A 22,873-nucleotide genomic window follows, 5' to 3' on the forward strand; every position below is an offset into this window, starting at 1 on the left:
AATCCCAGTACTTCGCATTTTAAAAAATGCTTAAAACATTAAGCTAAATAGTGAAATTCAGAGCCAATTAGACGAGCTTTCAAATCCAACAAACAGAAACAAGCTAGAGTGTTCGGATTAAAAGTTAAATCCAATTGAATCGACAGAAAAAACTTTTTCTAAAAATTTCGTAAATTCTAAACCTCTACTATTTCAAAACTTAGCGACTGCATTGGCTCATTTTCTAACTCGATCAAAGTCATCGCCGAAAAAATAAGTTGCCAGGTTTAGTTGTGATTAGAAATTTCATTCAAGTTACACAGAAAAAAAGGATTTCTTGGCACAAGAATTTTTTACTCAGCCCAGGAAAATTTTTTCCCAGCCCAAGAAATTTTTTGTATTATGAATTGAAATCAGAAATTTTCTTACGGCGAGAATTAATTTTCTCAGAGCAAAAAAAAACTTTTTGAGTCAATAAATTTTTTCTCGTCCCAAGAAAATTTTTGTGTTCAATTTATAGTACAAAAAAATTACTGCGCCCAGAAATGATTTTTTTCTGTGTACAAACAATTTTTCACTATAAAACGAATGTGTTTAAAAAAATAGTATATTAGGGAGGTGGGGGGTAAATTTAATAGATTAAGGTTCAATATTGATAAGAAATGATTGAATATAGTACTGAGTATTAAATACAATATAATTTTGATAGCGAATCAGTAAACTCTAAAGTGAATTCAGTAATCCTCGAAATGGGGAACAAAGCCGTAAGGAATCATATATATATATATATATACTCCTGGTTAAGTAATAATTAACCTAATTTTCCTACTCGTACTTTGAACAACAGCGAGTAACATGCCGTTCAATTACGAGAAGCCCGACTATTACTTGCAATCCTCAAATTATGCTTGTGACTCTGTTTGAATATCTGACGGATTCTCTAACACCCTAACCACTGAATATCTTTATAATTAAAATCCTTTTCATCTAAGATGCATTACTATACCCTTGAAATATCAAGTAAACATAAATTATTACTTATTTCATTAATAAATAAAATAATTAAATAAATATTTTTTCATTTTATTCGTAATAAAAATTTTCAATGCCCTTTTGTAGACTTTGTAATTGTGATATTGATGTAAGCTTTCATTCTTTTTATAATGAATTTAATTAATTTTATACATATAATGAAATGGCTCTTTAGTAACTAAACGCGACACTTCATATTGCAGAATACTTTTTTTATTCGTTTGATATTAATTTAATGTTTAATGAGTGTTCATTTTTTATTTATTTTTGTTCAACTAAATTCTTTGTATATTGATACAGTTGATCTAAACGAGACAAGTGAAAAAATTTATATTTATTTAATTTAAATGTATTATTGCCTCTTACTATTTTATTGAATCATTATTACACCCTACTATCAAGTTACTTTTAATTGCTGGATACTTTTGATTGAAATTTAAAAATTGGAAAGTGCGCAAGTTATTGGCTTCCGTCCGATTTTTGAAAATCGAGTTTTCGTCAGATGCCGACATTTTAAAATCTTAGGAAACTATTTCGACTATTTTCAGATGAACGCCCGTGTGTGCGGGTGCACACTAATTTGAACTTTATTGCGGCAATCAAAAGGGCTCATCAAGTTTTCAAATTTATTAGATTTTGGAATCAGTCGACTGAGTAGCTTCCAAGTTTTTTAAAAAATCTGCCTCAAAATTTAATCAACGCACGTGCAAGTCGGTCGATTAGTCCCAAAGATATCGCGGGACAAAAATTACTTTTTTTTGGTTCAGCCGTTTTTTGAGCTCAAAATTTTATAGACAACGCTTTGGAAGTGGTTTAAAAATAAAACGGTTATTTGTTAAGTGAATTGTATAAAGTAGTGAAGCAATGAGACAAAAACTGTCAAGTCGAAAGTTGAATTTTTTTTTTATTCCGAAATAAGCATCAGTAAAATTGAGGGCTTGGTTGATAGAATAAGAGGGATGAATGTTACTAGGTACTAACCCAAGATAGGATTCGATGAAGGTGGTAAAAGGAGGTGGTAGTTGAAGTAGTAGTGGTAAGAGCCAGGGGTGACTTGGCACGTATGATGGATGTAGGGGCGTGGACCGTCTCGCATTACCAACTCCACAAGTGAATTGTTATCGGATCAACGCGAGTACCTCTATCTAGCCGGCAGTTATCGGACGGAGCACGCACATGTTTGACAGAATTCACTTATGGGTAAACACAATTGACCGGAACTACTCACGGTTTATCCGAGGTTCCACACTTTTGCTATTAAATTTCTTTTTTTTTTAAATACAAAAAAAAATTTTCAAACATCGAATGATATGACACGGATCAATATGGAAATATAAAATTATTTTCCCCATTTTTTATTTTAGTATATTTGTTGATTAAAATAGTAGGGTAATTTTATAAAAGTGTTTTATAGACGTCATCTCGATGATGGGGTTCTTCATCATCAATGTGAGCTTATATACAGCAATCAGCTGGGCTTGTCTGCAAATAACTGAGGTCGTATGATTATGATTGAATAAAGTCCATAATAGAAGTTGTTAAGCAATTATATAAATAACAGACGTACGATCGCTATCAGGGGTATTATTATTATTATTATTATTATTATTATTATTATTATTATTATTATTATCATTATTATTATTATTGTTATTATTGTTATTGAGGTTGAGAATATTTAAATTATTTAAAAGTAGGGCTGTAGTATGAGTTAGCGAGTGGGTGGATAGCTAGTTCGTTGGTTGGTTGGTTGAGAGGGTTGAGAGCTTCGAGTCTTGTCTGTTTCACCATCAGTATTGCGCCAGTACCCATCCCCCGGAACTAGACTCGAGGCGAAATTACAGAGCAAACATTACCCATGCCACAAAGACTAGCGTCATCCGGTCGGCTCATAGAGTAGTAGACGGGAGAGCCGTCCGATGATGATCTCCTATTGCCGTCGCGTATATACGAAATCCTGTCCTGCTCGTGAAATTTCATTATCACCAGCGTCTGTGCCCGCGAATGCGTACAATGATGAATAATCATTGTTATTGCGCTGTGTGAATGTGGTAGTAGCACGCGGTTTGCGAATTGCCTGATGCGGTCGATTGTCATTCTGCTGATATGGATCCCCCTCCCACTGCTACTCACACTTTTTTTTTATAATATATATATAGATATTTATGTGTTCTTCCAGTTGACTTATTTCTTGTAATTTACATAATTGTTATTATTATTTTATTTGTTTATGAACAATTGGAAGACTTAGTTCATTAAACTATATTGATTTCTTTCTCCCTGACTTATTTGACGATGGAAAGAGAAACGAATGAGAGGTTGAGGCAGAGGCAAAGGTAGAGGTGAGAGTGTATACAGAAATGGATTCGAGACGGGGGTTCCGATACTACTCGTGGGGTTTTAATCACAGCGTCTGTGTCCGTCTACCTTAAAAGAGGGTAGAAAGAGTGGAAACGGAGGGTGATATCTAGAATAGCGTCCGTCAGGCAGGCGCCAACTCGAGAGCTGGAGCCGACGCTGATGGACGTACTCGGCATCATTTTCCACGGGTCCATTATTTCGCATTTCTTAATATATTATAAATATACCAGAAACCAGATTCTTCATAGCATACTTAAACATGAATTCATATATAAGTATTATCATCAACATCAACACAACGGCATATTAATATTTATATAGGGGAGGGAGGGGAAAAGGGGGTACTTAAGGAAATACCAAGTTTTTGAGGACTCAAATACGCTAAATCTTTTTTTTTTTTTTAATGATATTCAAAGTAAATAGAAGAAATTTTCAGTTACCGTTGAAAAAAAAAATTTTTCATTTCTGCGGGCAAAGTGGGTACCCCTTAAAAAAGGTAAAAAAAAAAATTCTGGATTTTAAACGAATTTGATTGAGTTGAATTTTTTTGTAAGTAATTTACATGAAGAAAAATTATGTTTTACATGTTTATTGGATACAAAAAAAGAAAAAAAATTTTTAATAGTTTTTATCATAAAACAAAAGTCATTAATATTTTTCAACTAACAATTGATTTTTGAAAAAGTTTACAAAAAAAAATTCAAAGTTACGCTTAATTATATTTACAGAAGATATTTTGAAATGTTTAAAAACCATTTGAAATATATAATTTTTTTTTATCAAATTTTGGGGGTATCCCGTTTTGCCTACCCTACCCCCTTTTGCCCCTCCTTCCCCTATAAACTTTTTTTTTTATTTATTTGAATTTTATCAACAAACTGTAAATAAATAAAAATCGATGGGGTTCAAATGATTGCAATACGAGAAAGTGCCAGTGAGAAAATTAGTTTCCCAAAGATAATTACCCAGAGCAATTGATCGTTCCGGACAGCAAGTGACCTGGTACGAATACCAAATGACTTTACTTTTGTGTCACGTGAAACTATTGAAAAATGTTTTTTTTTCGGATATGACGCTCTTACCCTTCTTTTTTTTTATATTTACTCTCGTTTTTTATATTTATTATATTTTTTTTTGTCAGTGTGACAGTACAAAATGTCGACACGAAAGTTGACATTCTGTACTTGGCATAGAACCCATTATTTCAGCTTTTTGCTTGTGAATAGTTCCCTAGCGTTTTAGTGTTGTACTCAATGAAAATTCATTTCCAAACTGCCACTATATATTTTATTTAAAAATAAAATAATAATAATAATGAATAAAAAGCTTTGTTATATTTCGATGATTGATATGTTTTTACTAAAACTTTTAAATTGTATTAATTCAATATTTGTTCAATAGACTTACAAAAAAAAAATTTTGGAGCGAGAAATAAATTCTTGCACTAAGAAATTTTTTTTCTGTCAATATAAATCGGGTGTTTATTTATTTAATTTTTTATTACACGTAAAGTAACTAAAAAATATATTTCATTGTTTAAAATAGATAAATAAAATATCTATTAACAAATTTATAAGACTTTTAGTAACACACTAGCAAGAAGATTATGCGAATTTCCGAGGCAGTGGCATTGGCGACGACGCGTCGTTACACTGAACGAGAATTGACGGTGATGACACCCAACTGTCTACCCCGTATTATATTATATGCCCGTATTACGTACTTTTGCATCTTTATTTTATCCTTTTAACGGTTTCCATCCGAATTAGTATAAATGTCTTTAGTTTGTCCCTGAATAATAATAATAGTAAAAAAATAAGAAAATACGTTTCTGGCTTTGCTCGAAAAAAAATATAAAATTTTACTTTTAAAATAATAGAGACAATTCTTACAACAATTTATGTAGCACTTGTAAATTTACCAGTCCCATAGGCTCTTGAGTTTAATAAAATTAAAGTAAATGTTCTTCCGGACGAATAATAATTCAAAGTTTATTAAAAACTAAATCGGTTGAAAAAAATGTTTATAAATATTGTAGATATGATAATGAAATGTAAAACGAATTATGAGGATGGAACGTGTATTTTGTGATATCACTATGTAATAGTAGCATAGCAGATTCATCCGATCGTGAAACAAACGGTCGAATGTTAACGCTTGGACAATTTCATTACTTGGCATATGTATATCGGGTGTGGCGTACTACAGCGAAACGACACTCTATTAAACGGTGTTCCGGTAGCATCAGTGGCATCAGTGGCGTCGGGTGCCCAGGGTGGCCAGGGTATACCCATTCACTTCGTGTCACTGTGAATCTATTTGCATAGTAATGGCAACGTCGCTTCCATTTATAAATGCCGGCACGCTTCGACGCCTTGGGTGATGGTCTGCATGTAGTCCTACTCTACTTTTTCACAATAAAATATAAAAGTTCGCTAAAACAATAAGTAGGGGAGGGTGGGGCAGAGAAGCCCTCCTGAAATTTGGATCAAAAAAAAATTTTTTTTTTGACTAATTACTATAAATCCGATATGTTCGCGCATTTTTACCCCTACGCATGACATTTGGGGCAAGTTATTTTTTCATATTATTATTGTCAAATTAAAAAAAAATTATTATAATTCCACATTTCTAGCCCTACGCATAACACCTGGGGCAAAATGGACCAGCCGAAACTTCCGAAAAAATTATTTTTTCATATTTTTCGGCCGTTTTTCTATGTAAGAGGCAAATTTGGTCACTAAAAAGAAATAAAAAAAAATTTTCTTTTTTAGTTGATAAATTTTTGAAATAAAGTAAAACTATAGAATTGATTTTTTTTTATTAAATAACAATTAGTAATTAAGGTAATCGAGAGTGAACGATTTATTACACCTTAAAAAATTTTTTTTTAATTAACATAAAACCAAAAATAGTTGTCAAGCAAAAGAAATACATTCTTGATGATGAAAACAATTTAAAAAAACGAAAAAAAAAATTTTTTATCATTTTTTGGAGGGGGGCCGCTCTGCCCCACAAAAAAAAATTTTTTTTTTCCGAATTTTGGCAAAATGTCCATAAATTTGTTCGAAATAGGACAAAAGTAAAGTGATCTTATGGTTGAAAGCCACAAAAAGTAATAATTGGCTTAAGAGGGCCGCTCTGCCCCACCCTCCCCTAAATAAACAAATAAAATTATTTATTGTTTATATTAATCCATTTTAAAAACAACCATTATATATGCCAGTACATAATTGAATAATTTTATCAAGTACAGCAGAGAGTAGTAAAGATACAGGATGGAGAATAGAGGACTCCTTCAGGCAGTTTCTGTTCTTCTTGACTCGTTAAATCTGTAGCTACCTGCTATTCTATATAAGCCCTACTCTGGTTTAGTATTATGTATATATAAATGTATATGTATATATTATCCTGGTGCTACTACTGCAACTGTTGAAACTGCTGCAACTGCTGGTACGGCTGTTGCTAGTGGATTCCAATTAAAATCCTCTGTTGCTTTGTTATACTAAGTTGGAGCAATGCATGCCTCCGGCATAGGTTACCGAGTACTACTGGTACTTGTTAGTGAATCAGAGACGCAAAGACGCAAAGACGTAGATATGTAGAGACATAGAGATGTAGAGACATTAGTACTATTGATAGGCAATGAGAATAATCAGTATGAGAGATAGAAATAGTGTAGTCCTGGTACAAATAACAGCATCAGTATTACCAGTAGCTAGGAGATGGAGAAACTTTAATCCCACTGTGCTAAGCGTTCATATGGAATTAACAATAATACAGTTCAATGAGTAATCCTCGGAGTAAGGCTACTGAAATTGCCAGCCATCACCTAGATTTGTGGGTCTTTAATGCTAGCCTTGTTATCTATCTTGTATTTCAACTCGCTAATGAACACTGCCAATTAAATTTTCAATTCTGATACTAAATGTACGCAGAACAAATCATTTGCTACTAACGATGAGACATTAACTTCTTTTATATCTATTATACAGTAAAATCTGAAATAAAACAATTCAGCACCAACTGAGACAAGATTAAAAAATCACCCGAAAACTCTAGTCAGAACTTTATTGAGCAACGAGCGAATTACCAGGAGATTCAAACCGTCAGATCTGAAAAATCGATTTAAATAATTGAATACCACATAAACAATTGAGTTTATCTCAAACATCTGTAATGTATGCATATGAATAAAGTCGATTTTTAACTGCGGGGTCATTAGCGACTATAAACTTGGGAGTGGTACCTTGGGACGTCTGGTTTTTTTTGTAAGGTCGGCGGGTCGAATCAGAAAACCGAAATCTATACGGAAAAATTATTCTTCTTTGAAATGCTGACGGAAATTGAAATAGACATGGAAAAATTACTATGATCATAGTAAAATTTACAACGATTATGTCACTAATTCCTGTAACCATTTTATCGATATATAGTAGACTGATTCAAAAAAATCGACTAATTTTTTTTTTCTTCATTATATCGAAAATATTGTTGGAAATGACGAAAAAAAAAATACTGTGAAAGTTTGAGCTCTTAATATTAATATAAACAACTGCCGCATCGCGATTTTCTATTTCCCGTTTAAATAACATGGGAAAATTTATTTTTTAAGCTTTGGAATTTTGTAGCTCACGGTGGGACCAATACTTTTGAATGTTCAAGACATATTCTTATGGGAAATTTGACGCTCTACAAAAAAGGTCTCTATAATTTTTGGATAAAGTTGATGGTTGCGTCAAAAAATTTAAAAAATTTGAAAATTTATCGTCAATCTAATTTTAACTTCGAATTACTTTTGAAGAAATAAAAATATCGAAAAATTATAAGAGACCTTTTTTGTAGAGCATCAAATTTCCCATTAGAATATGTCTTGAACATTCAAAAGTATTGGTCCCACCGAGAGCTACAAAATTCCAAAGCTTAAAAAATAAATTTTCCCATGTTATTTAAACGGGAAATAGAAAATCGCGATGCAGCAGTTGTTTATATTAATATTAAGAGCTCAAACTTTCACAGTATTTTTTTTTTCGTCATTTCCAACAATATTTTCGATATAATGAAGAAAAAAAAATTAGTCGATTTTTTTGAATCAGTCTAATATTTAGTAAATAAATATATAAAAATACATGAGTAATCGGGTACTAGTTCCCTGATCGGGTACTGGGTCTACTTTATACTTTTTTTTTTATTATTAATTGGATGATGATAATAATAATAACGACCACAAGTTAGTTATATTTTTTATGAATTTCTATGAATTTAAAGAAAGGAAATAAAATATAAAAAATGTGATTAACTAAAATCAATCTCTAACTTAATCGAATCAAGTACTTAAAGATTGGAATCTTGGAGATAGTAAAGAGCCTGAGAGAGTATCACGGTCGAGTGATATCGAATGGCTGAAGGATAAGAAAAGATAAAAAATAAAAGATACATGTGAAAAGAAACAAAGGCTGGGAGAGTTAAAAAAAGATAAAAAAAACCCAGGGCGTTGCAAGCTCAACCATAATGGAGGTTAATTACGGATACTTTTGGAAATAATAAAAATAAAGTAAACATAGAGTTTTATTTGAGATTAAGTACGGAAGGGAAAAATATTTTTTTTACTTTTTATTTTTTTCAACTGATTCGTGTCTTCACCGGAAATGTCTCTCATGGATGGTCAGACTCTCTGGTAGCTCTGAGCGTTTTTACACCTCAAAGACTGAGAGACTTGATTGCCAATTATATAAATAACCTAGGATTTCTCTAGTATATCATTATTTTTCACAAATATCTTGTGTTTTTTTTTTAAATTATCATTATGATAATTAAATTTCCGTTCATATTTGTATAAATACTTGAAATTTTACTGAAAATAAAAATTTAAAAGTTGATAGTGCGTATGTGTGTTGAAGTGGAAACTGCTATCCCTACAAGTTAATTTGTAACTTGAACATTTCGTCGACAGGATGAAGTAGAGTAGGTGATATGGAGGATGAGAGAAACCGAGGTGGAACGTTAGGTAGTAGGATAGCTTTTGATAGTGGAGTGAGGGACTTGCCAATTGTGTGTGTGTGTGTGTGTATATACACCTGTATATATATAAATGAGAGACGAGGGTTGGAGGAGAAAAGAGAACAGAGAGTAAAGAGGACAGCAGAATCCTTGTTGGTGGTGGTGGTGATGGTGGTAGTGATGGTGATCTGGTGATGGTGGGTTGGGTCGGGCAGGGTTTGCTCGGGGGAGCACACCTCGAGGTTGTTTGTTGCGCTAATGTCTAATTAGTGGAGTGGTATTGCGTCGCCGTCGCGTCGAAAGCTGCCGTTGGAATCTCACTATGAAAATTCTAAGCCATAAAAAAAGAGGTGTATTAAATTTATATAAAAAGGAAATAAAATATATGTATCTCTTTATTTTATGTAATAATTATATTACATATTATTATTATTATTATTATCATATTCTACGATTTAACTTTTGTTCATTTGTTTTTCATAATAATAATGAATGCTAAAATTTTTTCAAGCATACTTGCTAATGATAATGAAGATAGACAGAGAGATAGTGAATTTTATTCGACCAAGAGATTAAAATCTCTGCGGTCGACCAAAAACTTATTACATTAAATGAACATATAAATTGATAATATAGATTATAAGCTAACAGTATAAAATAAGCTCTAATGTCAAGTAAATTTAAATTCGAACTTTGGAAATCTAAAAAATTTCCCGAATGTAGGAAGACATGTAGGGCTGGGATGCTGCATATTCTATCTACGAATCGCAGATACAATAAATGATCTATCATAAAATGTTGGATGACTAGTAAGTAGACGTAAATACTTCTAATGTATCTCCTTTAGAAAAATTAACTCTTTTTTGAATAATTGATCCTGATTCATATAAATCGCTTTGTAAAGTAAGCAATTGAAAAACGGTTGACCTTGTCGGCCAACCCCAAAATTTTAAGGCAGATCATATTTTTTAAGGTAGTAGTCTGGTAACTCGCGCCGTTTTTCATGCTTCTTTTTAGGGGCCTTTTTTTTTTAGAAGGAACAAATGAAAAGTTTTGCATTTTTAATATGTTTTTATTTACATCTTAAGGTAACAAAAAAATATTTTTTTGTGGAAATTAAATAATTTGTTATTATTATTATTGACGCTTGAAGTTGACGCCTCAAAAAAAAAGCGCGTGGATGGCCCGGGTGATATTGACTCTTGTGGACATCCGAAATTAAAAATTCTTGATTAGTCTTAATCTATAGACATGTCATTCTCGTCGGAACTAGGATTATTAAATTTTATCGAAAAATAACAAAATGGCGAACTTTGAAAAAAAAAGTCATTTTTTTTTCGCATAAAAAGGGTTGTAAAATGAAAAGTTAGGGATGAAAAAAATTAATCCTAGTTCCGACGTTTAAATAACTTGGCAATTATTCGAGCGATTGACTTCTAAGTCTACTAAACTTTAATTGTTGATGTGTCCTTTTGATTTCCGCAAAGACAAATTCGTTGATTCATTCTAAAGATTTCGTATGACAAAAATAATTTACACACAAACACACGCACGGAAGTCCATTTGAAAATAATCAAAATAGTTTCTTTGGACCTCAAAATGTCGGCATCTGATGAAAACTCGATTTTTGAAAGTCCGAAACCAATAACTTGCCTTTTTTAAAAATTTCAAATTTTCGTGGCGGGAAGTTTAAATTATAGAAATTTCGTGGCTGACTTTTCAGTTAGTGATACTACTTATCAATTATGTATGCATATATATATTAAACGGACCTGTTACTATGGTTGTTAAATGTCAATATAGTTGGAAAGTTGGATAGCTGAATAGTGAGCGGGATATAGATGAGGACAAAGAGAGTTGGAGCTGTCTTTTGTTCGATTTAGTTGATATCGATTTGTATGTGAATAGTGGTGTCCAAAAGGTCGTACGTGAATCTAGGGGTATAAAGGTTGATGGTGAGGCAGATTTCCAATGGTGTCGAGTAATGCACCTACCGTGTTGGCCCTTTGGCCTCCTGTCGATTCAACACTTCTCGGCCATTTTCTGGCTCATATGCGGTATCCTACAACCCGGAAATTGTTTTACTATAATTCTTTATATTTTTTTCTCACTCTCAATAAATCTTTTACTAAACCATTAAATTCTATCATTTAACAAAAAATAATAACCAAATATGTCTGAAAAACGTATTTTGCATTTCGAAAAAAAATAAGTAAAAAGCATGACAATTCTCTTGTGACTCAGCAGCCGCAGCAGTAACATCAGTAGCAAGACTTGCTCGTACGTTTTTATGAATTGAGAGATATAAATCGCAAAATATGTAAATATTCCTTTAGTATGACTAAAGCACGATAAGCCTCTTAAGATTGAGAGAAAGGTGGGATCAGACATCAGACTCTATGGTTTTTTATTTATTTATTTATGTGGAAATGAGATTTGAAATGTATAATTTTAAATATTATAGATCTCAGTCTTGTGTTCTGTTGAGATTCAGGATTCCCGGTCATAACATCCTATCAGTATAATCCCTGACATAAATATCCAGGACAAAAAATCTGTTACAAATATTGATGATTTATCAGGAATTTTTGGATTCTCCACAAAAATCTGTGACAATTATCCGGATTATTAAATTTTTTTGTAGGGGTCAAATCGGTTGAATTTAATTGGCTAGTGTTTCCTTGTCTCGAACATTATAACCAGTTACCAAGAATCAGATTTCAAATTATTCCACAATGAAACCTTTTCTATGCTTCGTGAATATTAATTACTACAAGAGTAATTGGCTATAAATGTTACAAATATTATATTACAAATATTTCATATTGAAGTGATACAAAATCAATTCAAATAATTGAATCTTCCAAGTATCAAAAATTTTTTATTTTATTAGGAAAGAAGAGAGTTTGTCTCGACGTATCGCTGAAGAGAGTCTCCATATGTTTTGATCCCACGATATCTAGATTTTATTATTTTATTATCACTATAATTTTTTTTTTTCGTATAAAAATAAAATTGTCTTATGTATTTATCTTCCACTCACCTTTGCCACATGGTGCTAGTGGTGTATCTCGAGTGATATTTCATTTTCCGCTGGTCCGAGTCAAGAAATAGGGACCACATCCCCTGGGTAAGAATGGCTACATAACCTTATTTGCCGGTACAAGAGAAACCACCCACTGTCAAGCTCAAGCTTGAGCTCTTTGAAGTTTCAGCCATCGCTGTGATTTTCTCTTCCTTCAAATTATTATAAATACGTTTTTTTTTTAATCTATCGAATCAATCAATTCAATAATCGTGTGTTATGAGTAGGGGAGGGTGGGGCAGAGCGGCCCCCCTAAGCCAGTTATTATTTTTTGTGGCTTTCAACCATAAGATCACTTTACTTTTTGTCCTACTTCGAACAAATTTATGGACATTTTGCCAAAATTCTGAAAAAAAAATTTTTTTTTTGTGGGGCAGAGCGGCCCCCCTCTAAAAAATGATAAAAAATTTTTTTTTTTCGTTTTTTTTTTTTTTAAATTGTTTTCATCATTAAGAATGTATTTCTTTCTCTTGACAACTATTTTTGGTTTTATATTACTCGAAAAAATTTTTTTAAGGTGTAATAAATCGTTCACTCTCGATTACCTTAATTACTAATTGTTATTTAATAAAAAAAAAACAAATTTATAGTTTTACTTTATTTCAAAAATTCATCAACTAAAAAAAAATTTAATTTTTATAAATTTTTAGTGACCAAATTTGGCTCTTGCATAGAAAAACGGCCGAAAAATATGAAAAAATAATTTTTTCGGAAGTTTCGGCTGGTCCATTATGCCCCAGGTGTTATGCGTAGGGCTAGAAATGTGGAATTATAATAATTTTTTTTTAATTTGACGATAAAAATATGAAAAAATAACTTTTCCAAAATTTTGGGCTTGTTCATTTTGCCCAAAATGTTATGCGTAGGGATAAAAATGCGCAAACATATCGGATTTATAGAAATTAGGCGAAAAAAAAAAAATTTTTTTTTCTGATCAAAATTTCAGTGGGGCCGCTCTGCCCTACCCTCTCCTACATGATTTTTTTCCATGCGTTTATTTAAATTCCTGCTAGATGGGCAACATGGACCGGCTTTACTATGACACGATATAATTTCAAAGATATTATTTTGGTAATGATGTTTAATTGTTCGATTTTGCTCATGAAAGATTGTAAAAAAAATCAATGTATCTATATATATTTTTTTTGATGTCCAATGAAATAAGAGATTAGATAGCAGCAGCTGATAGTAACCTTTTTTCCTTTGATAACCGATGTTCAATCGGATTGGCAGTGAAGCCTCTTGAAGAAGCCGCCGATATTTTCACAGCACTCGAGTAGTCTGTTCATAGATGTGACATTCACCATAGAGTTGATTTCGCTTTCTCATTCTTCATCGTCATACCACTTATCGCTACTTGAATTTCTTTTCTTCCTTTTATTTTTTATAGTATCTTTTCAATGTGTACATATATATAAATTTTTTTGTTATTTTTATCATTAAAATTGTACATTTCACATAAAAATTTAAAATTGTTCTCTTATTACTTGAGTCTAAAAGTAGTTTCTCTGTATTCTATTCTAAATAACCAGTAAAATTATTATTATTATTATTGTTATTATTCTCTTATTTCTTGTTCATCTATAGTTTTTTTAAGTTTGTCAACGATGAGCATCCTAGAATAAAGAGAGTTGTCAAAGAAAGTGGATAGGAGTGTAGGAATAGGAGACTATTGAGAAAGAAGAGAAAAAGGAGAAAGAAGAGAAAGAGGTTTCTCGCGTGAAAGGCGGATTGTTTGTACTTTGTTCTGTCTCTCTAGTGTTTCTCTGACGTCTTTACTATGTCTGTATGTCTGTATGTCTTTATGTCTGTATAGATGGTGGTGGTGGTGGTGGTGGAGGTGGTTCACCTTGTCTCTTTTCTTTAGCTGCTTGCTGGCCACTCAATACCCCGCGGGGTTTCCTACTTCTCTTCTTTCGCTCCCGTCGACCTGAGCTCAGATTGCTTTTATACCGTAGATTGATTGACAATATAGTTACATTATTGTGGTATAAAATAACAAAATTATGTTATGCAATAGTTATGGGCTTTGATGATTTAATAACGTCCGTTACGTTATTAATTTTTTAACAACAACAGTCATACTCTCTTAAAATGAACCAGTGAAATTCCACTGATTGAACCAGTAAATTTCACTGGTTGAATCAGTGAACGTCGCGCTCACTGGTTTCAACCAGTGAACTAAAAATATGTAAGCGCGCGGGTACAGCAGCATTCTGTACATGAGTATATTTAAGTGTTTTATTATATCAATAAATAAGTAATATTTATTGATTATCTTCATGTAATATTTTAACTAACTTTTATACAACAATAATAATTATATGACACAATTTTTACAGAGTTTAAAAATAAATAACTTTGGAGTAATTTCAATAGCTTGGAGCTAACCTCAAAAATGAATAGCATAATTTTAAAATTAAACAATATAAAAAGCCCATTGAAAATGGAAAGAAATTAAATTTTTATAAATCCTAATTAATATTATTTATTTTATTACTAAATAATTTTTAATTAAATATAATTGTTATTAAGACTCTTTTAATTCACTTTGTTTTTAAATAAACGTTTATGATAAAATAAAATTAATCTAACCTATTTTGTTTATATTTATGTAGTACACCGGCGTGTCACTGGTTCAATCAGTGAATTTCACTGGTTAAACCCGTGAGTTTCACTGGTTTAACCAGTGAACCAAGCGATCATCTTAGTCCACTGGTTGAATCAGTAAATTTCACTGGTTGAACCAGTGATCGCTCGATTCACTGGTTGAATCAGTGGATTTCACTGGAGAATCAGTGGATTTCACTGGAGAATCAGTGATTGCTCGATTCACTGGTTGAATCAGTGAATTTCACTGGTTGAACTAGTGGATTTCACTGGTGAATCAGTGGATTTCACTGGAGAATCAGTGAAATTTCACTGATTCATTTTAAGAGAGTACAAATAAAATTAATTCTTGTGTATAGTTTAAAAATAAGTTGGATTTTATATTAGGATATATAGAGTTGAGATGCATATGAAGCCGTTGGCTACTTCTCAAGTAGATCCAAATACCCAGCACTTCACATCTAAGAGTAGGTTGAATCCTTGCTGGAACCTACCTAGCAGACGCTGCCTCTAATGTTATGTTTTCTGTCTCTCTACCCTCTCTGCTACTGCCACCATTATACTCAAAAGATATAAGATAGATATATGAATGTATGTCATAGTACATATAGTTCTGTAGCTATACTACACTACTGGCTCTTGCTATGCCATGTCTGTTATATTCAGAACTGAAACTCTCTTGTGCGGCTTTAGAGATGATGTTATGGGAATACGTAACGCTGGATTTCACTATATATACTATATATACTATATATACTATATATACTGTACTATCCTCTCTCACCAGCTTTATCTCCTTCTATCATTTCATTCTATATTTTTTTTAACTTTTTTTTATATATATAAATTCACCAATATCTTACGCAATGACCCTATTGCAGAGTTTATCGTTCAAAATAAATAGCTACCCTGTTTTTTAGTTCCATTTTTAAATGTTCTAAAATTTTTTCACGAATAATATTTCAATTTACCGTAATATTTAATTTTATATGAGCAAAAGCTTTGAGAATGGAAAATTTCAGTAGACAGAAGTTAAAAGGCTGTTGCAAAAGGAGAATAGGAGAATAGGGTGATAGAATGATAGAATGATAAGACTAGGGTGACAAATACTTTCGAACCCGGCACGAATAGAAGGCATTGAATTCGTGGAATGTGAATTATCTCAACAGTGAGAGTCATCGAAAGGAATGTCATTTGGTGATGTGATGATACTCCCTTTGGTCTGTTAGTTGGAGGAAACTTTACGAAATCCCATAGTAATTATTTTACTTATAGAGAAGAAAAAATATTGTGCTACTCTACTATCATTTTTTAAAGGTTTTCCCCTAACACACGATTATTTATTCATACTTTTCTACGAATACACTGTAAAAAATTCGGAGTGAATCCGGATTGAAATTAAATCCGAATTCACTCTGCATTCACTCCGCCACTCGGAGTTCCGGAGTTCTAAAAAAAAATCACTCCGCATGCGGAGTGAATTGGGAGTTTTTTTTAGTCTAGTGATCTCGGAGTGATGCGGATTTTATTTCACTCCAAATTCACTCCGGTCCGGAGTTTTAACATTTAAATTAATTTATATTAAATTGTTAAACAGCGTGTGTACGAGTGCGAGTGTCTGTGTATGCGCGTGTCTGTGGATGTGTGTGCGTGCGTGTGTGTGAATATGTGCGTGTGTGTTCGGTCGTGTGTTTGTATCAGTTGATCAGTACTGTAATACGCGAATTTTTATTTCGATTTTACTTAGTGGAGTTATATTTTATTAATAATATTTTTAAAACTCCCTTCGGAGTGAATTTCACTCCGGAGGGATTAAATTAATAAAAAATTATTCACTCCGCGAAAACTCCCCTGCGGAGTAAATTTCACTCCGAGGGGAGTGAATAATTAAAAATTCATTCACTCCGCATTCACTCCGCGAATTTTTTACAGTGTAGATATTGAATTTTAAACAGAAAAATTATAGAAGACTAATTATTTAAAAGCATTTTATTTAGTTTTTTGAATTAAAATTAAACTTTGAAATGTTAACATACCGTAAGGTTTTTCCGGTAATTTACTTAAAGATTACTATCGGCGGTAAAACAACTAAACCCATTGTGAATTGCTTGGATAATTTTATTCAACAAGTTTTTTCTTTTACTTAAAAGAAGAGGATCTATATCTATATTGTACATAATATAAACCGACAATGAACTTTTTGTGGTTTTAAAATTCTTATTCTTATATATATTCTTAACCCTAATAAAATTTAGCTGCAGATTTGCATTGAAATGATGCATTTAATTAAACGTAACCTCATTTTAATTAAATAAATAAATATATAAATATATAAAAATAATAATTTTGTCTGTTGCAGATTCTTCTATCTTTATCATTTTTCCTTCTACGCTTATCATTATCGGTTTAATGGACAGTACAGCAGTCTTGCACTCGTCACATCCTGGCTCTTCATTCAGGTGAGTGGATCTCTCTTCTCACAGATTACATTTTCGTTGTCAACTGCAAGTGACGTTTCCTTATACTGCCTTGTCTACCTTCTTCTTGAAAGATCAAAGCTTTGTATCTACTCAGCCATGTATAATATCCCGAAACATTGTATTATTTTATTGTTTATAATTTCACTGCATTACTTTGCTTAACTATAATACTTTATTATATACAATAACAACAATACCTTTTATAGGTGAAAGGTAAATTTCAAATAATATTGCGTTGTAATACTGAAATAATAATTATTTAGCTTTCCCTGCTGAAATTATTTCAATCGATTATACTGTCAAAAGCCTAATGCTTTTGTTATTTTTATATAATAGCTGCACTGACGATTCGTCCAACATAAAGTTTACCGGTCCGTCAAATTTTTTATTTTGTTTTATGTATTGCTTATATTTGCAACTTCATTGCTGTCAATTTCAGTAAAGACCTGCTGGTACCACTACAATATTATTATAATTATTATTATTATTATTATTATATATTTTGTTTTTCAACAACTTCCTGCAACGAAAATTGAAAATTTTCAAAAAAAGGCACGTTATTGATTTCTGTCCGGTTTTCAAAAATCGAGTTTTCATCAAATGTTCCCGAGTCGAAATATTAGACGTAAATTGAACGTTTTGAACATAGATTGGAGTATCAAAAATTGAAAACATATTTATCATAAAACTAAAACCTATTTATACTTCCAATAAGAAAACATAAGCATACCAAAAAATTTTTTTCATCGATTTTGTACTCCTGGATTATAATCACGTCAATTCCCTAAAATTTTGTCGTTCACTTTTCTGGCTCTTAAATTAAGAATTCGTATTTTGAAAAAACATTTTTTTCAGTTTCATACTTCTATCTTTAACACTATGTTTGTATATCTGTTCATATATTATGATATCAAGGTGATAAAAATTGGGATTACAAATATTGAAATAAATTAATTGACGTTATCATTAAACTAAAATCATAACTCATGAAATTGCCACTTTTTTATGAACCAAAATACAAAAAAATCGTTCAATTTACTTTCAAAACCTTAAAAACGTTCAATTGACGTTCAAAACGTTAAGAACGTTCAACTTACGTCTAATATTTCGACTCGGGTTGAACTTTTGAAATCATAGGAAGATATTGCGACTATTTTCAGATAGACGTCCGCGTGCGTGTGATTTAGTATTTAAAGTTGATTAGATTTTAAAATCAATCGACTTATTTGCCAATTTATTTGACAAATAAACATCTGCCTTAATATTTAATCAAAATTTCAAAATGACCTTTCGATTGCTACAAACAGTTGGAAGTCGATTACCAAAAATGTCTTTGATCAAAAATGATTTTTTCTCAGCAAAACGTATTTCCTTTTAGTCTAAGGGTTTTTGAACCCGAAAAACGCGGCAAGTTTTGGTATTGACCTATAGATTCAACCGTTTTTCAGATTCCAAAAAAATGAATTTATTTATATATTTGTATAGGGTTATTTTTGTTGTATATGATGACAAGTATAATTATTTAATAAATGATAAAACTAATAATTAGTTGATTAGATCGGTAGTTAGTGGGATTTTATGATTATAAACGAGCTAGAATTTATATCGTGATAAATTAAGCAGGGTATGGCCGCGGGTCATTTTGATTTTCATCTATGGCTCAACGGTCTTTGACGATTAACCCCCAGGGCTTCATTATCAATAACATGAAATTTTCCAAAATCCGTCTCTTCTGTTAAGCTAATTAACTTTTTTTTATTCATTTAATCTTCAAAGGGTAAATTAATGCATCAAAAAAATATTATGCTACTCCATATTTAATAAATGTTTTTATTACATTTCAAACATTTAAACTGTAAACGTTCAAAATTATGTAGTTTTTTTATTATTTATTCGTATATAAATAATAATAATAATGAACAAACGTACATGCTTCAATATAATATGTCCTTTGAATTTCACATTAAATTAATAAAATATGCGTGCAATTGATATGGTTGATTTTTGATGGATATTTATTAAAACTGACTGCCGTAGTGTAATGTCCTTTAAAGTTTACTACTATGCAATAACTAGAGGTAAAAATAATTTTAATATCCATGTCTTTATGATTTTTTTACTTTTTATAAATCGACAAGTGTCGTGTGCACATTTACTGTTTTTTAATTTAATCAGTTGTTATTTTATTATTTATTAATTGGGAACGTCATACATTTATATAAACGGGTGTTGAATAATTTGAATTATCTGTAAATTTGCTTCGAATTTTGAATATCAAATTTTTATCTCACTAATGGTAAATTATAAAAAAAATTTTATAGATAATTAGATAAGTAGAGTTAGAAAAAGAAGGAAAGAATGAGAATAAAATGATCGATCGTAGTATATATGTATGATATCATGTAATAATATATATGGTAGTGAAAAAGGGAGGACAGTATCGACTAAAGGATGCTGGGTCGGAAGGACAGAAGGTTTGGTCGTCGGGTGGTTGGGGTTGATTGCGAGTTTGTTAGGTGTAGACTAGCGTTATTCATTGAAGGCTCAGAATAAGGGACTAAAGTATATATATGTATGTGTATAGTAGGGATAAATTTAGTATAAATGTGCGTGGTGATAGTGTAGTAACCCGAGTGTCATATTCAGCTTATATTAGAAACACAAGTGAGGGAGAAATAAAAAATATACAAAAAAAAAAAAAAAAAGAGATAGATAGAGATCGGGACTCTCTCTAGTGGCTCACGTGTACCTCGTCTCTAGTAAATTTATATGGAAATTTGTAAAATTCGTTCTATATTATCCGGGTTTCCTTTTCTCTTTTACTCCCGTGGGTAGCGTGGAAATACCAAACTCTGACTGTTTGTCAGCATCTGTATTTTAAAAAAGTTTTCGACTGGACTGATTTGTCCAGTGGTTTCATGATATTCAAATGATTTTGAATACTACTATAGATTTAATATTACTTTGTTTAAAATAAATTGGAAAAAAAAAAATAAAGTTAATTTGATTTTTATTTTCAGCATTCAATGCTGTATTTTTTCCATCACTACGAGTTACCAGTAATATTACAGCAAGCGCAATTGCAACAGATCTTATTACGAAATCATGCACCTACTGGCGGTGCTCAATCGCCAACGCCAAGTACAGCAGCAACAACCCCCGGTCCATCGCCAGCAACAACTCCATCTTCAGATGCTCCAAATCCTTTGATACCAACCAGAGATCAAACTCAACAAAACTACATTAATGAACTTTCTCAGTTAGATTCAGATCCAAACGATTCCCAGCAAAACCTACAACAGCAAAATGTACAACAACAACAACAACAAATTGAGGCTAATAATTCAACAGCTACAGATGAAACATCGCCGAGTCAATTTGTTCCAACCGTACAAGGTTTGTTGCACGCCACCATTTACAGAGTTCATTCGTAATTGTCTATCATCAACTATTTAGGTTTTATTTCATCATCATTATTATTACGATATAGGGGAGGGAGGGGCAAAAGGGGGTACTTAAGAAAATACCAAGTTTTCGAGGACTCAAATACGCTAAATCTTTTTTTTTTTTAATGATATTCAAAGTAAATAGAAGAAATTTTCAGTTACCGATGAAAAAAAAATTTTTCATTTTTGCGGGCAAAGTGGGGTACCCCCTAAAAAAGGTAAAAAAAAAAATTTCTGGATTTTAAACGAATTTGATTCAGTTTAATTTTTTTGTAAGTAATTTACATGAAGAAAAATTATATTTCACATGTTTATTGGAGACAAAAGAAGAAAAAAAATTTTTAATAGTTTTTATCATAAAACAAACGTCATTAATATTTTTCAACTGACAATTGATTTTTGAAAAAGTTTATCAAAAAAAATTCAAAGTAACGCTTAATTATATTTACAGAAGTGATTTTGGAATGTTTAAAAACCATTTAAAATAGAAAATTTTTTTTTGTCAAATTTTGGGGGTACCCCGTTTTGCCTACCCTACCCCCGTTTACCCTCTCCCCCTTCCCCTATTAAATATTTTGTATTCCTTCAATGTAAAAATTTATCGTTTAATAAATCAATCGTATTAAGGTTTTAATTATCTATTCATTTATATATCAATGTAATTATCAAGTTGATAATTCCATTGTATTATTATTATTGTGAATCCATAAAAGAATTTTGCGCCCTAATATTAAGGTTTACATAACCGTGAATTGATATTTCGTGATTAAATCCATTGAATATTATTACTTGATTAAGTTATGCCTGAAATAAACTCACAGTATTGTTATGTTGTACCTTCTATTCAATATACTTCAATTGTATTGCTTTGATTTGTTTACATTACATTATAATATACTATATATAATACGTGACAATGATATAAATGATTAATTCTGTCAAATCATTGATAATGATGATGATGATGATGAATTTAATAATTTGAAAAATATTATTTGTGTCTAAATTATATCTTGACAGCACAAAGTCTATTTTTAAAATTAACTGCTATGAAATTGAAATTGCTTATATCGTATATATATTTCACTAGAGTTTGATTTGTCTGTATTTAATATTGTCTGCTATGAAAAAAAAAAAAAAATAGCAATAAAATATAGTCATACATGCAATAAATTTATATGCAATTTCAAATATTCATTCATTACTTTCAAATGCTTCATATATTTTTCTGTTGCGCGCCTCATATCGCGCCGCATTAGACGCGCTCTATAACTGCTACTAAATTTTCGTCCAATTCACTCTTAAAATCTCTGTTACACCCCCATCAGTACGTAGAAATGAGATAAATCATATGCCATCATGTAGACAATTTATTAAACTTTAATTCTGACTTAGTTTCGAGTCGATTCATCGATAAATTTATTTCAAAATAAATATTTCAGTCCAAAAACCCTTTTTGCGTCAATTATCTTGAATGAAATTTCGTAAACACGATAACTTTTTAAAAACACCATCAATTGACACCATTCTTTTTTTAATTCCTTGATTTTGCTAATAGGAAGAACCCTATGGAAATTCACTGTCTAAACTTTTGTTGTTTAGCTGTAATTAATAAAAAGTTAAAACCGACAATTCCAAAACATGGCGGCCTGTTTTTTTTTGTGTCCTCTTTTTTCTCACGGAATTTACTATCACTATCTATCTTTATCTGACTGACGTGACAGTATCATCTAGTGTACATTTAATGTCTACGTGCAGTGCAGTCACTCTAGCGATCGCACCAGAAGCGCGAAATTCAAAATATGTTTTTGTGTAATTATCGCGCGCTTTATATTTTTTTTAGCTCAAAAATATCATTTTCGATGTGGGAAAAATAATAT

At 31.3% G+C, this 22,873-nt stretch overlaps 1 protein-coding gene across 3 annotated transcripts in view; it reads left to right on the forward strand.

Annotated features, from left to right (window-relative positions):
- LOC130664981 (membralin) overlaps positions 1-22,873 on the forward strand; it is a 40,243-nt gene that overhangs the window by 16,444 nt on the left and 926 nt on the right. For all 3 annotated transcript variants that reach the window (XM_057465202.1, XM_057465203.1, XM_057465201.1), the window contains exons 11-12: positions 17,427-17,526; positions 20,568-20,943. In XM_057465202.1, the coding sequence (XP_057321185.1) occupies positions 17,427-17,526; positions 20,568-20,943 (476 nt within the window). The remainder of the gene's footprint in view (positions 1-17,426; positions 17,527-20,567; positions 20,944-22,873) is intronic.

The sequence above is a fragment of the Microplitis mediator genome, chromosome 3 (assembly GCF_029852145.1).
Source record: "Microplitis mediator isolate UGA2020A chromosome 3, iyMicMedi2.1, whole genome shotgun sequence".
Taxonomy (NCBI): domain Eukaryota; kingdom Metazoa; phylum Arthropoda; class Insecta; order Hymenoptera; family Braconidae; genus Microplitis; species Microplitis mediator.